The 16,566-nt window shown below is 39.8% G+C and overlaps 1 protein-coding gene across 4 annotated transcripts in view; it reads right to left on the minus strand.

Annotated features, from left to right (window-relative positions):
- The window catches only part of NAV2 (neuron navigator 2), a 401,751-nt gene that overhangs the window by 102,259 nt on the left and 282,926 nt on the right, over window positions 1-16,566 (minus strand). For all 4 annotated transcript variants that reach the window (XM_005150568.4, XM_005150566.4, XM_005150567.4 and 1 more), the window contains 3 exons: window positions 6,638-7,736; window positions 4,566-4,678; window positions 980-1,088 (listed from right to left, as the gene is read on the minus strand). In XM_005150568.4, coding sequence (XP_005150625.2) covers window positions 980-1,088; window positions 4,566-4,678; window positions 6,638-7,736 — 1,321 coding nt within the window. The remainder of the gene's footprint in view (window positions 1-979; window positions 1,089-4,565; window positions 4,679-6,637; window positions 7,737-16,566) is intronic.

Raw genomic sequence — 16,566 nt, forward strand, 5'->3', positions numbered from 1 at the left:
TCTCATACCCACTGCTTTTCCTTCCCTGCTCAACCAACATAGCATTACTTTTTATTTTACTGTGGATATTTGCTAAAATAAGCAGCATTGTACTATTTGCAATTATAAATGTAAGATACAGTTTAGATGTATTTACATATTACATATAAAACCCTATGTATTGTCCAGTTAGAGTGATTAAATCATAGTGAGTTGTCACATTAATTGAAAGTTCAAAAGAAAAACAGCATTGGGAGTTCACCTTTGCAAGCTGTGCATCAATGTTAGATACAAAGCTAAAGCACAAAGTGTTTCCCCCCATGACCTCACTTGGGGCTTTAGTCTACATGGCACTGAGCTCCAAGTAGGACCCCAACCTCACTAGGTGCTAAAGAGCTTCTTCTCCCAAGTTTCAACACTGAAAAATCTAAGTCACAGAATGTTTAAATGTAATAACAGTCTTTGTTTATTTAGAGCATATTTTAAATCTAGCTGAAGATTTCCAAAGGCTACTTTACAAAGAAAAAGCAGTTCTATACATGGATGACTAATAATATTAGAGAAAATTGTTTGTGCAAAGACTGGTCAGGAATTCAAGTTATGCACTTCATCAAGTGGGTCAAGCACAGTTCACCTGCTTATTTAAACAAAATACTACACATTAGGGAAAGGGGGTGTAATGCACTTAAGTTGTTAAAGAGTAAGAAACATTTGAAACTGTAACCTATATTCAAACATCACTCAACACATTTAACGAGCACTGATCATTCCTCACCTTTGATTCTATAGACAACCTGCCACCATCAATTATTCAGAATACATCTCAGTAAACACTGAACATGACTCAGAATCTGTGCTTTAAAGACCAAAAGCACAAGATCAGTATTATCCACTGTCAGTGGTGATAATTTTTCAAGGATGTGCCCCACCCAGACCTAAGAGATAAAACAAGAGCACAATGATTTCCATGATTTTCTTATAAGCAAAGACATGCCATTACCTGTGAGTGACCTGGGTTCCTCTCAAACTGGACATGGTTTCCTCTAAGTTCTGCCGGAGATCAGCGATGTTTTTCACAGTTCGTAACCGCCGAGTTTCTGGATCCTCTCCTACAGGGAAAATAAGCCATGAGAAAGGATGAGGCAGGAAGCAGCACACACCTGAACCACTACCTCCGCCTCAAACACATTTTTTCCTCTGACTTCCTATTCTTTAATGTTCTAAACTGATGATGATGGACATACCATTCCCCTATGGCCAGCACCTGCTGTTGCTGCAGCCAGGCTGAGAACGAGCTGTACTCTTAACTTTATTTTACAGGCTGCCTTTGCACTAGAGCTTTCTGTGCTGCGATTTCCCATATGACCCAATTTAAATTCTGGTTAACTTTCAACCTCATTAGAAGATCTGCTCCATCAATATCACCCTTTCCATCTCTTGTACTGACACAATTAACATCAACCTGACACAGCCAGTCTCTCCAGTGCTATATTTTCACTAGATCTTCTTTTTCCCAATTTAAATGGGTATTATTTCTACCACAAGAGCTTTCCAATAAACTAAATCATGTTCACTAGGTGCTCTGTGCTGACTGATGTTTTAGGTGAAATGGCAAAACTTTATGCTTGTCAGCAACACAACACAGTTATCATTACTTAAATGTGTAACAAGACACATAGTTGGGGGATAACTTTTGGCTTCTCCCACATTTAGAAATCCCATTCTTTAAATACTCTGTTCTAGAACACATTTAGGTACTGTTCTTTAAAAGTAGCTTGTATTAATTTAAAAAAAATCTCATAGTGACTCAGCATAATTTATTTTTATAAAATGAAGAATTTAATTAGTGCTTCACCATAATGTATTTATTTGCTCTCAGTTGTGAACTGAAAAATGTCTTGGATGCTAGCTCAATTAAGCTATATACAGATAAACCTTCAAAGAGGTTGAAGAGAAGTGGATTTCTAGGAATACATATAACATCCTTTATAAGCTGAAACAGAAAAACTCTAAAAAGCTGTCACAAAACTTCTGTCGGGCACAGAGAAAATTATTTCATTCTAAAGGGTTTACAACTCATGACCAAAGAAAATACTACAGCAAATTTAAAACTTGTAAGATTTTGAATCTGCCTTCTCTGCGCAAGTGACACATTCTTAAGCTGCCAGGATACTGGTCACTCATACAACTCCCAGCTTAGATGGCCATCTATATTACACAGATCAGAAATTGTAAGGACCAGATAAATAATCATAGAATCACAGAATGGTTTGGGCTGGAAGGGACCTTAAAGCTCCCTGCCATGGGCACGGACACCTTCCACTAAATCAGGTTGCTCCAAGCCCTGTCCAACCTGGCCTTGAACACTGCCAGGGGAAGGGCAGCCACAGCTTTTCTGAGCAACCTGTGCCAGCTGCTGTTGGAACCTGCTTTAAATTTCATGTTTCCGAAAGATGACAGGTTGATGGCATAATAAAACCAACTCATAGCCTCTTGCCTGCAAAGCAGCAGTAGCCCAAACAACTCACCAAAGTGCTGGAGCCCTGACTTTGGGGGAACTACCTACGGAGGGGAAGTTAGACTTTGATGTTTGTATTGTAATTAGCCTTACTGAGATGAACAACAGTGGCTCAACAAAAGCTCAGGCAGTGTCCACATTAGTAGTTTTTTTTTAATGGGTCTCTGCTTCTCAGGAAATAATTTCCCTGAGATGCAATTCACTCAGACCAAATGGTCCAACAATTAAGTTCTGGCTGGAGTGCAAATAACTGCCTCGCAAGACCCATTCCTTTAGCCAGCAGGTCTCTGGGACAGAAAGCATTGTCTAAACTCAAGGATCTACAATTTTTTTAAGTAAAGAACATAAAATATCTATAGGCCTTTACCTAACAAAGATCACAGTGCTCTTTTACAGATCATTTACTCTCATGGATATGAAGGCAAATGGTAGATAACTTTCTATGAGAACATACATGAGACAAAATAAACCAGTTTCTATTGAGATCACTCCTATGCCTAAATTGATACCCAATTTTTACTGAAATGGCATTCAATTACTTAAATTGTAAGTATACTTATAAGACAGACATTGGATAGTGCCACTAGAACTAAATTGTTAAATTCTCTTCATGAGCAGGCAACATTATTAAACTATTTAGCTTCCTTTCTTCCCTACTTTTGCTCTCTTTTGGTTTATATGTGCTTTTAAATTAAAAGCATCAATAGCTGCTATGTAAGGAGAGGAGAAATCTGTTCCTTATTTCTTCTAATTCATTTAGATTGAGGAACCATTCTGTTTTGTATGCTCCTTTTTCCCTAAGACCCTTCTATGTACTGATGCCATCAAAGGGGTTTGGCTGCATGCATCTGGGTTCTGCATCTCCACTGTTTGAGGCTGTCAATCATCTTCCAATTTTAGATACCAAAACTTACATATTCTACTGGAATAAAAAATCCCAATGATGTTATCCCTTTTGCCATTTATTTGCCTTTTAAATATTTAATCAACCTAGGTATAAATTGTACACACAGATAAGCCCATTTATGCATTCTCCTCACAAATGACTCTGCCTCTTGCCTTTGCCACCAACATATGTGCACCCAGGTATAAACCCAGCACTGACAGAATATGTAATGGAGTATGAAATTAATTCAGTTGTGAAACTTTTAGCCACATGATTGTTCCAAGCAGGACAATCAGTTTCAAAACTCACATTAAACTGGAGGACACCGAGATTAAGTGGATGAAAAAACCCTGCTGATGAGAAATACTCCAACAGTATGCAGTAAGCAAAGTCATAGATCCTGAAATTGGAATAGGAGGAGGCTTGACTGTGACTAAACCCATATCTTAGATCTTTAGCAGAACGTGGTTGCTAAGAATAGTTTTGTTATATCAGTAAGTTTATAAATTATGCTTAAAAATTACTGCTAATCATCATATACTTCTTACAGGAGCATGAATATAGATAAATATATGAAGTACTTTCTAACTTAGACTGGTAGTATTCTAATTACAATCAGTTTCAGCTTCTGTATGCTGGATATATCAAATTGTAGTTGGATTTTGGTCTCCTATTGCTGCAAAGACAACTTCTGAAATTGATCAGATTTGTGTGAGTGATACTGAGATTCCTCTGGACCTATAAATGAACCAGTACATCAAGGAAATTAATGTAATCTATTCTGTAAGGTTGAGGCAAAGTTTTAAAAACAAAAAGGAAACGTCAAATGCTTGGGAATACTTAGGATACTTCAAATAGCTTGATCCTGAAAAGGGGCTGCTCCAAGAAAACTTGAAAAAAATTTTCTTCCAAGAAAAACATTAACTATCCAGCATTCCTAATGATTTCAAGATAGTTGGGGGGCGCACCACTGTGCCGAACTTGAGCATCTATTATTCAGATTATTGAAACACAGCTTCCATTGCTGAAGAGCTGAAAGAAATATCGTAACTCATCACAACTGAAACGTTATGAATAAAACCAAATTAAACCCACCCCTAAAGAGGGAGCTCTTGACTTCAAACTTGCTTTAACCCACTATTTAACCAGACCACAGTCAGAAGCTCATGTTGCAAGACATACCTGAGAGGTCTTCGAGAGCAGACTGTCCAGTTTTGACATAAAGAGCAGAATCAATGGTGACCACTCCTGTGCTGGCCTCGGCTGTTACATTCCCTTCATTGTCTGTCTGCGATCTGGAAGGCAAAACAAAAGAGATGTGCAGTTATCCTCCCTCAAAAGTATCTCCAATATAACAAGCAGGCAATTGCACCTGCCATCAGGCACTCGTTCCCTCTCTCCAGAACAGACCAGCAGACTGATTTTCTGTAATTCATTAGTCCCATGTTGAGTTATGTCCTAAAAATGGAAACAAGCACTCAGCTGTAAGAAATGAAAAATACAAAGTCAGTAATAGCTTCACAGCTTGTCAGATAGGGCTAAAGACAACTGGATTTCCATATAAATTTTAATTCTCAATAACATCAGTTGTGGCTAATCTGAGCTTGCACTGCATGAATATAAAGTGGGTGGTGGGTGATGGCATGTTACATGCCTGCTGATTTCCCTTCAATAGTTAGCAATGTCACTTATTTGTATTTTAAAATAAATAACTGGGTAAAACCAACTTCAAACTCAAATTTCCTATCTGACTTCATGGCTGTCAGTTAATCAAAGGTGACGTTTTAAGACATTCTTGTCAGATTTCAGTTTTGATTCCTTTCTTTTTACTAGTTGCACTCTGTTTTGCTCCTAGAGCCATATAAACAAGCAGCTGGAAGTTGTCCTGTCCAAAAGTTAAGTACTGTACAAAAGTGAAGACAAAGCAGGGAATTACTATTGCAGTATTCTTCATTTCAGTTGATGCTATAGGAAATGTAGAACAATTGCTCATCTCTTTTATTCAACAAAAACAGATCTATACTCAAACTAAGATGAACACCAAGTAAAATGCTTTTTTTGTTGTTTTGGCAGGACATTATAGTGATAAACTTCACAACCCAAAGTACCATAAGCACATTTTTGGAGGATATGAGGGATAAACAATACAGCAATCAGTTTGCAATCGCAATTTTCTATTTAATTATGGATTAAAATAGTACCACTGTACTGGCAATTATTAACTCGAAACAAATATCCAAAAATTACCAGTATTAGATCCCACCTTCAGACCAAAATGTAACAATAATGCTGACGTATGTTGCAAGGGCAAGGGGAATCAAGAGCATAGAATCCCAGAATGGTTTGGGCTGGAAGGAACCTTAAGGATCATCCAGTTCCAACCCCCTGCCACAGGCAGGGACACCTTCCACTAGACCAGGTTGCTCCAAGTCCTGTCCAGCCTGGCCTTGAACGATGCCAGGGATGGGGCAGCCACATGTACTATTAATACAAGTTTTAGTCATATGAATTTTTCCCAATTGGTTCTTTTTCATGTGTCAACCAACTAGCATTTTCTGTTATACACACAGGGGTAACATTCAAGCGGTCAGAAGAATCAAGGGTCTCTTCCCATTCTGCATTTCTACATAGGTAAGAGCAGTACCAGCTCAAGGTGTTAGCATTCTCATCTTAACTGTTAGTAGGATTGGATACAACAGTTTTTACCCTCCTACCTATCACAACTTCTTACACATCTTAATCTGATGGCCTTTGCCAACGGTTTTTGTGTAAATCATAGAACAGTTTGGGTTAGAAGGAACTTTAAAGATCATCAAGGTCCAGCAACGTATAAATTGTCAACTCTTAAAGCGAGAAACTTTTACAGAACTTGGCATGCCAGAGGGGCACTCTTCATCAGGGACCGTAGCCATGTAAGGAGTGATGGGTTCAAATTTAAACAGGAGAAGTTCAGGTTAGATATAAGGAAAAAGTTCTTTACTGTGAAAATGGTAAGAGAAGTGTTACATGCCTAATCCCTGGCAGTGCTCAAGGCCAGATTGGACAGTCTTTGGTGTCATGTTCTAGTGTGAGGCATCCCTGCCCAGGGCAGTGGGTTGGAACTAGATGATCTTAAGGTCCTTTCCAACCCAAACCATTCTATGATTCTATGACTCATCTTGCTGTCTAAGCACCCCACCAAAAAGAATGTACAAAATCAATCTCCCTATCCAAGCATCATATTCAAAACAGGCCATTGGAGAAGTTCACCATACCTGTACATGAAGGGAGCTACTGTAGCAGTGTTTGGGTGGCTGTATTGCTGTTGGGGATGAGGTAGCTGAACACTCACAGTATTGCTCCCTGTGGTGTGCGTCATCGCAGCGGCACCATTCACAGCTTGGCTGCTGCTGCTGCTGTTGAGGCCTCCAACGCCTTTTCCTTCGGAAGAGGCGAGGCTGGACGAGGAGCTGGAATGCCTGCTGTCCAACTGAGATTTCTGATGAGAGAGCCCTGAGCTGGCTTTCCCGCTGCGGCTTCTGTCACCTTCCTTTGTAGGAACGGGGGCACTTGAGGATTTCCCTGTGTTGGTTTTCATTCCTGGTTTTGGTATTCCACTGTGAGAAGGGGCAGAGGCCTCCTTCTTGGCACTATTCAGCTTTCCTCCTTTAGGGATAAAGCTTGCGATCTTGGAGGACTTTTTTGGCATCTCTGTTGTTGCTAGTGCTGTCTGTTCTTCTTTTGGTTCCTCTTTCAGCTCCAGCTTTTCAGTGATAGATGTTCTCTTTGCAACATCTTTACTTTTATCCTTTTCCTTCTCTTTCTGCTTCTCTTTATCCTTCTCATTACCCTTTGGAGAGCTTTTCTTATTAGTTAGTGCCCTGCTAAAAGTCCTTTGTGCAATTCCCTTGAGTGCAATTTTGGGACTACTGGACACGGATCCCGGATTGTTCCCATTCTGATTTGTGCCATCTATTTCTTCGTTCTCTTCAAAGCTGAGAAGCATCTCCAGCTTTTCACAGCTGCTGTTTTGAGACCCTGGACACTCAAACACTGTCCCTCCTGCTTTGGAGCCTCCTTTGCTATTGAAGAGTTTTAATTTTTCAAGCATAGATTTCTGACTGTTGGGAGCTGTTTTGGCAATTTCCGAGGCTGGCTTTGGAGGTTCCGGGGTGGGCTGCTTTACAGATAACATGGAAGACGTAGCTGTGTGCTTAGCACTGAGGGACTTGCTGCGCCAAGGTTTAATAGCAGAGCTGGGCTGAGGGATGGCTGATGAGTTATTGCAACTAACAGTACTGCTGCAGTTTTGAACTGAGGATGAGACATTTTCATTCATTCCTGTGGGCTGGGAAGCCGGACTGTCTGCAGGCTCTGGAAAAACGACAGAAAACAACCCCAAAAAACCAAAACAGTAGTACCTGATATTGTTGCTAGCCTGAGATTCCTTCTGTATTGAAACAGTAGAAACTTTACACTAATAATATAAAAAATATAGACACATATTAGTATATTCAACATCAGTATCACTTAAAGTAAAAGCTTTCTTTTCCTACCCAGCAAAACAGCAATGAGCTCCTACTATATAATTTACATTTACTTGCTGTTTCAAGGAAAAAATAAAAAGAATCTCCTCCAGTTCAAACCAAAACGTGTTCTGCAATGTGTTCTCCTTTATTAAGTTCATAATACCTTTTCATTAGCAAAAACATTATTTTGTAACTAAGGGTTCCCTCTGCTTTTGGCAAAATACTTGCTGGCCAAGTTTGATTCTTAGAAAAACCTCAGTCGTATAAAAAGAAATGCAGGAGTAAGGAAAAAAATTATAACCAAAGTCCTTTCAGTAATAGGGAAGGGGGGGATGAGAACTTCATATGCAAAAGGTAGAAGAAAACTCCATGTACAGAAAGAAAACCAATTCTGTCCTTATGCAATGAACCTAAATTAAGTATTACTACATAATCCAGCTGTAAGAGAAACTAGTGGCAGTCATTTACAGCCCTCCCTCCATCAAGAAAGCAATTCCTTTATTCATTTCATTCCTAGTTCTTTTTAATGTTATTTGTTCGCATTAAGAAATTAGTTCGGAGCTTAAAGAGAGCTTGAAAAATCACACTCACCTACCAGTGGCCACTTCTCCTCTGAAGTTTCTCTTTGCAGAATTTCCTTTCTGGAGACGTTACTCTCTCAATTATCACAAATGTGTTTTCTGTTAAACTGCTCATGTTTCCAATTAACTTTTGCCATCTATGTCTGTTTGCCTGCCCAGCAGCCTGCTGGGGATTAACGGCTCTTACCTATATTACCCTGCCCTCCAGCAATAAAGTAAACTGTGTATAGAGCTGCATTTTTTTAATTCAAAAATCAACAGCGGTTGGGAGCGAGCGTTTTCGGCAGCAGGAGCAGCCCTGTGAATCCATCCCTGTAAATCACAAGTTGCTGCAACCACACAGGGGCTGGTTTACTTCACTTTCAGCTGCTCAGTGAAGATACGGCTCTCTTAACCTCCCTTCTCTGATCCAAACCAGATTCTACTGAAGATTTAAAGCACATACATCTTCCTGACTTAGTGCAGAATCAGGTTTCTAAGAGTATCAGAGACTCCTTAATAAGAAACTCAGTCATTTCACATCATTACAGACAAAGCGGGATAGCAGGAATTAGTGACATTTTAAAAAACATTACTGAAGTCAGAAGATTTTTCTGGATTCTGTTATTAACCAATAGCTATTATACAGGCTGGTTTTGCTAGTCCTTTTCCTACGGCAAACTACCCACACAGAGCTGGATGGAAGCAAGAGCTGGATTACAGACACAGAAAGGAATCGTACTTCTTTTAAGCTAGTGCCAGTCTGCTGACTTCCAAGGCATTACTCCTGCTTTACTCTAGTCCAGAAGGAAAACCAAGCCACCAAATGTTCCAAAAAGCAATATCGCCTGGTCTTCCTGTTGCTCTGTTCAAGCCTGCTCAACACAATATGGGTTAAATAGGCATGAAGAAGTGATAGTGTAGGAGTTGCAGTGACCCCCAGTGCAAGAGGAAGCAGCAACCCACCATCCCAGCATCCTACCCACAGACAGGAAAGAGGAAGGAAGGTCATAACTACATCAGAAGCTGCTGGAAATGTTACCCTTCTGCTTTCAACAGCTGTGCACCACTGCTGTTCCCTTCATACCTCTTGCAGTACACTGCTGCTTTGTTATTATTTTGACTTCCTTAAATCCTCCTACCCATCAAAATCTACTTCCCATTGCAACACCGCACCATGCTTCTGTAAAACCAGAACAAGCAAGCCTTTGTCTCAGCCTGCCTTCCACAGAAGACACCCAGCACTGTAACGAGAGTGTCACAAAAATCCCAATTGTGCATCATGTACAATTAATTTGTATAGCTTCTTTTAAAGAAATAATAACTGCCCATCTCAATAATGAGATGCTTCTACGGAAACCGGAGATTCACAGTACTTTCAACACCAAGTTCCTAATCCAAATGCCCTTTGGCCTAATCATGCTAAATAAATCTTTACACAAAGTGTATCCATGCCCATAAATCATCAGAGCCTCTAGTGCTTCATTCATGCCTAGGATGAATTCAGAACTGGGTCCAAGGGATAAACCTAATGCACCCATCAATATGGGGAGAGAACCCTTTGCTTTCTAGGAAAAACTGATTTGCAGGGAGTAAAGGGACAGGGACAATGTAAGGCGACAAACTGGAAGTTATTAGTACTAAAGGATGCAACTACAAAGTAGAAGAGCTGTTTGCACACTTAGTACAACATATGCAGCAACACAAACCCAGCTCAGGATGAAGCAGCATTCAGTGTGAGCATACAGCCAACTCAACAGTCTTGGAAAAGAAATTCGAGTTCTTCCCAGACAGGTTCTTAAAAAGAGTTTGGAAAAAATAAAACACAGGTAACGTGTTATTAGTATGAACCAAGCTATCCTGCATTCACCAAGCTCAGAGCCTATGCAGAGTCCTTGTATGAACTGTGACCTGCAGGCTGAGGCACACACCTGAGATAAGAGTTACCTGAATACCAGGCTGTGGTCTGTAACCCAGCTGTCACATCTGACTCCATTTCAAACACTGAACTAGCCATTAACACTGCACATCTGCTGTGGGAGCAGAAACCAGAGGCAACCCACATCAAAACAAGGTTCCTACCAGCTCTACAACATCTTCCTGAAAGTCAATGGCAGGTGGTGGCTCATTCGGGGCATCAGCTTCATCCAAAGAGCCCTGGTGAGTGCTTCAGTCCGCAGACCTTTTGGGGAAAAGCTTTGCTTGGATCAAGTGAAACAGTTTGTTTTCCAAATCTAAAAGAATTGCTCAAAATTTATTTCCCAGAGAAACTGAGAACTTTTAAATTTCTTTCTTCGAACATTTTCAGTTTGTTGGTTTTAGTTCTGTTTGGTCACTACATGGAACACACTTGTTTCAGGTTGTGTTTTCTAAACACAGTATTTGCTTTGTGCTCAACTCCCCCACCACATACATCCTCCTGTTTGGAACTTAACCATGCTTCCCTTGCCAGTGGCACAGCATAAGGACAATGCAACTCCATTTACAGTTGGTCCTTATTTACAGACATGTCAGAGAAATCAGAATTAGGACAATATGATCATATCATTAAAAGAAAAGAATACTTTGCAACATTAATGTAGCTTTAAGAGTCTCTACCACATGTTATCCAGGAGGTGCATTCTGTAAACACTGGATGCCACACATCCAAAATAAATGGAAAAATATTTTACAAACTTAAATACACATTAAGGATCTCCACTTTGGAAAATGAAAGAAGATATTTTCTTACACAAGCACAGTGGATTTTGATTCATACTTGGGTCAAATACAGTGTAACTGGAAATTTAAAGTGCTCAGGTTTTTGTTACATGGCACCATGCAAAGTTAATGCAAGAAATAAAAGGTTCACTGTAAAACATGCTCAGGAAAACCAGCTTCAGCTTAAGAAAACCTGGGTTTGTGAGATTCTCTGTTCCTTTATTACAAACAAGGCTGCTGGCTTTTAGTCCTCAGACAAAACTTGGTAAATGAAACAAGTTCTGCTGCCAGAATGTAGATTCAAATGCGAGGTTTACTAATGAAGAAGTAACATTAATACACAAATAACACATCAGCATGCAAAGGGAAAAGTTTTATTTAGCATAACATAGGCCCTTATTTCATGAAAAGGAGGGCAGGTTTCATGCGCCCAATTAATAAGCTTATTATTTCCCATGTGTTCCTTTGTGAGGGAGATATTTGCTTTCTTCAGTAATCTGCATTAAGTAAAACCGACTATGAAAGAGATGTTTTCAAACCCAAGCTACAGCCTACAATAAATAATGATCATTTCCCTCTTTTCAAAGTCAGATCTTGGCCTGAAATCTATTTTGTTCCTAGCATTCTGTTAAAAAAGCTGTTGGTGGTCTAGTTCCGATGCCAATGCACACTGTAGCATGGGTAAATCTGATATCAGCTGCTCCTGCAAAGTCTTCACTGCATCTACAAATCTACCCATTTATAATGAAAAAAACAGGAAAAAAAAGGAGTCTGAAAGCTTATGATTTAATTCTTCCACTGAACTCTGTGAGAGCTTACATTATAAGGTCAGGAGAAAATGTATGCAATTTCCCATCGTTTGTCATGTTGCTCTAAGCAAGCTGACTTTGATTTGCTGTAAGTGAAAACTTTGAAACCCAACCATTATAAGCATGAAAGGCAATGCAAAGAAAGGATGTTCTCATAGTTACTCCTTCTTAGGAGGGTCAAGAACTTAACAGCAATTTTATTCATTTCAAAATGAACAAGCTGGCATGTTTTATTTATTTGATGGGAAAAAATAAAGAGTTCTCATGAAGAGAAATATCTTTTAGTCCAATCCATAGATTAGATAACAGCGTTAAAAGCAAATCCACCACCAAACACTAATTTAGGAAGCAAAAGCAGATCTCCTCCATGACATGATAGTATCAGAATTGCAGAAACCACTGTGGCAGTTTCAACATCTTCCATCTAGATGAAGAAGTGGTGTGTGTTGACCCTTCCCATCCACCCAACCAGAAGCCTCCTTTGAAACACTACAAATAATGAGTCCTATGGAGTAAAGCTTTTTAGCTGAGCTATTCTCCTCTTCAGTAATGATCTGTCATGCTCTGCAAACCCCTGAAGTACGGAAATAACTGCATTTCTGCCAGGAGCCAACTATAAAGGTCACAATCTTTCCATAATCCAAACCACAAGCAGGTAGAGCAGAACATTCCCAACAAGAGCAACCTGGCACACAGCCCTTCCTTAAAATAACCACAACTCTTTGGACCCATCGACATTTCTGTTTTAATTGCAAAGCTGCTGACCCAGGAGAACTACAGGTGGGCAGAAGGGACTGGCTATGGTTCAGGTTGGGCAAGACACGTGGCCTCCACCCACATGAGGACTGAAGCTCTGTCTGTCTCTTCTACTCCAGACCACGACAAAAAGCAACAAAACTGGGTTTGTTTTTTTTTTTAAGCAGAGACTGACAGATAGGGAAATTCTACATAACCCGATAAAAGCCCAGATAGGAAACATTTTGCTTTGCTGAGCAGAGTTGGTTCCTTTGACTTCTGTCCACTGCATGTCCCCTTAGGGGTGATTTAATTTATAGTAACACAGGACAAACATTACCTTTATTCTTCGGTATTTTTCTTTCCTTCCACCATATCCATTTCTTCAATCCCAGTGTTGTAAAGCCTGTAGCTTCAATAGCAGTTCCATGTATTCACGGAAATGGTTTGTCCCTCTGAAAACCCGCACCGAAGCCTATGGATGTGGCAGGAACTCAACTACATCTCTGTAAAGTCACCTAAAGTTCACACAGATCTCCAAGCATATGAAACAACAGTTGTGCCGTTGCTTGGTTTTACACTGCCAAGGCTCAGTGTTTTTGCTGAGGTGAAGGGAAAGAAAACTGGAGCACAGGCAATCCATTTCTCATTGTCTTGACATAACCGACTAAGACACTTGAATTCTTTGTTGTTTTTGCTTAGTTACTGTAAAATTCAAAATGCTGTCCACATGATTGCCTGAGAAAGAGGTTGGAGGCACCTTTATCTACCACACAGCAGTAAGATTACCATAAAGATAATGAAACAAAGTTTACTGTGCTGTTCAAAGCAAGTTGCACTCTCCATTTAAATACTAGACAAATACCATTCTTGTTCATTACTGTTTTCTTCTCATTGTTTTTACAATCACATCCCCCAAGATTTCTCATAACAGAATTATTCAAAAGCATTAATGAATTCCAGGCAGGGAGCTGTTATGGAGCCTTTCATTAGACTTTCTACATAGCTGGAGTGGGCAATATGTACACTTAGCAGCCTTGATCTGACACATCTCTCCTACGGGTAGGTTAAAATGAAACAGGCCATATACACATTAGATTAGATTTGTACTTAGTAAATTCTGTCCATTGGCCTATTTGACTACTAGTATTGGCTCCAGTGAGGGCTTGGAATTACCATAGGGGCAGAAATGCAGGCAGATTTTTAACGGAGAAGGGACAGGAGAAACTATCCAAGAAAGCTCCCACTGAGCAGTCAGTATGCCAAGCTAAAATATGTTAACTCAGAAATGTCTTTCTCTGCTCCATGAGAAGTGACACAACTGCCCAGCTGTACACAGTAAAGTGGTGAATGCCAGTGCATGGATATTCTGTGTTTATACAGAGGAGTTGAGCCAAAGTGTACAAAAATACCAACACATTACCATCACCTATTTGTGAACATAAATAAATAGGCAGAAATCACTACATTTTAATGTCAAAACCAGCTAACAGACACATACTTCTATTCATACTAGGGTCTTCTTCATTTCTTCTCTCTGGTCAATGAAACTGCAGTCTGTAGTAACAGATCTTTCAAACAAGGCCAACATGCAGGTAAGAATCTACTATTCATGACAGTAACAAAGGGTTGGACCATGCCTTTGTGCTCATAAGCCACTTCAGAGATGGTGGCCATCCTCTGGCACCATTCTTTAGGTATATCCAGTTATGGATGAGGAACAGGCAAAAGTCTCAGGAGAGAAGCCATAAATGCAAGGACTGGATGGGACTCTGAACAACCTTGTCTAGTGGAGGGTGGGAAGCTGAGACTAGATGAGTTTTAAGGTTGCTTCCAACCCAAACCATTTTATAACTCTAAGAGACCAGAGAGGCTGGACAATGCTGCTATATGAGGAGAGGAGGCTTCTACAGATGTGGTAGAAACAGGCTAGCACTTCCAGAAACCTGGGACATAGCACCACTGCTATTTGCTTTCCTATGAATTAACTGTGAATTTTCTTTTCCATGGCTGTTCTTCTGGCACAATTCACCCAGCAATAAATTTACAAGAAATTGTAAATAGTTATTTTAAGAGGAAACATCTAGGAACTGTAAAGGCCATGAAATGCTGGGCCAGCAATTCAGCTGGTCTAAATTAACGTAGTTCCACTGTCTCCAATGCCACTATGCAGATGTACTCTGGGCAAGAAGCTGCTTCTCGATGTTACATTTTACTTCAAAGCTCCAATTTTTATCCTCATGAACTGTACAGTTACAAACATGTCATTGGCTATCGTTTTGTTTTTTTTTAGTTTGTGGGGCTTGTTGGGTTTTGTTTTAATTTTTTTTAAATTTTATTTAAATACATTTTTGGCTCATTTTAGGTATTTTTAAAGCTTATACTAACTATGGCAAAGTTCTGTGATCTTGTAAAGCCCCACTTCAACCACAATTAAGCCTTCAGCCAGCAATTGTTTAGTTAAAAGAGGACACATTTCTGGATGCCAAATTCAGCCAGTTGAACAGTTGTAAAATTAAGCACGAATACTGTACACTCATATCTTGTCCTATAAATGTGCCATATTGCCTGTTATATTCTAGCAGTCTTTGAGCTGTTTTATGGGCACACATCCAGCGCAAATATGTCACTAAAGATTCACTAAGATGAGCCAATCATTAAAAAAATATATTTGATTAGAAAGGTGAAAGGGTGCAAGTATTATCCCAGGAGATACACACATATATCTATCTCAATTGCCCAAAGATGAGTATTTTGTTTGGCACTAATTACTCTCATGAAGGTCACTTTCTGACCTAAGCCAGTAATTTACGTTTGGGAAATACAGATGCATTAATACATTTCATAAATTGGAGAAAGAGACTAAGCCAGTATGATTACATTCATGGAAGCAGACTGAGAAATTCTGTGTTTAGAAGGAAGAAATGGAATGCCTAAATAGAAAAAGTCAAACCATCAGCAAGGCAACTGTACTGCAGAAAAGAAATAGGAACTACCCTAGCCCACAGCTGCACACCTCTATAATGTGACACTAAGGAAAAACAAATGTCATTCAGGATTGCATGAGTATCAGATAGAGAATCATAGAATGCAAGTCAGAGAATTTATTTATTCCATCCTTTCCAACACCAGAGTAAGGCATTGGGTAGAGCACTCTGTGCAGCTCCAGCACCCCTCTAAAAGTGACTGACAGACTGGAAACATGCCAGTACAGATCATCAAGACATATAGGAGATTTATCACAAGGAACCTAAGAGAAGAAGGTTGAAATAGTGGAGATTGTTTAGTCTAGAAGAGAGAAGGTGGAGGGGAGACACTGTAAGCCTTCAGATCCATGAAGACTTATAAAATAGAACAGAGATGAAGGAATAGCAACAATGTAGCCTAAGTTTTAGCAAAGCAGAACCCTGGTGTTCCATTAAGATCAGATGGAAAATGCAAGGGATATACTTAAGGAGACTGTCAAGTCTCTGCCATGAGACATTTCAGAATCACAGAATCCCAAGGGTTGGAAGGGACCTCAAAAGATCATCTAGTCCAACCCCCCTGCAAGAGCAGGGTAACCTAGAGTACATCACACAGGAACTTGTCCAGGCGGGCCTTCAGTATGTCCAACGTAGGAGACTCCACAACCCCCCTGGGCAACCTGTTCCAGTGCTCTGAAATGGAACAGGCTAGCAAACATCTCTCAGGTACAGGTAAAGTTGATTTTCCTCCAGAGCTGGAGCACAGGCTCCCCTGATTATTTACAGATGCAATTCTATAAATATATCATGTATGCTACAAACTTATCATAATTTTAAACACAGTTATTTAAACAGACTTAAACCCAGAAGGCATAGCTACACTGCAAAGTTATGACTTAAGTTTA

Source organism: Melopsittacus undulatus, chromosome 8, assembly GCF_012275295.1.
Source record: "Melopsittacus undulatus isolate bMelUnd1 chromosome 8, bMelUnd1.mat.Z, whole genome shotgun sequence".
In the NCBI taxonomy this organism is placed as follows: Eukaryota; Metazoa; Chordata; class Aves; order Psittaciformes; family Psittaculidae; genus Melopsittacus; species Melopsittacus undulatus.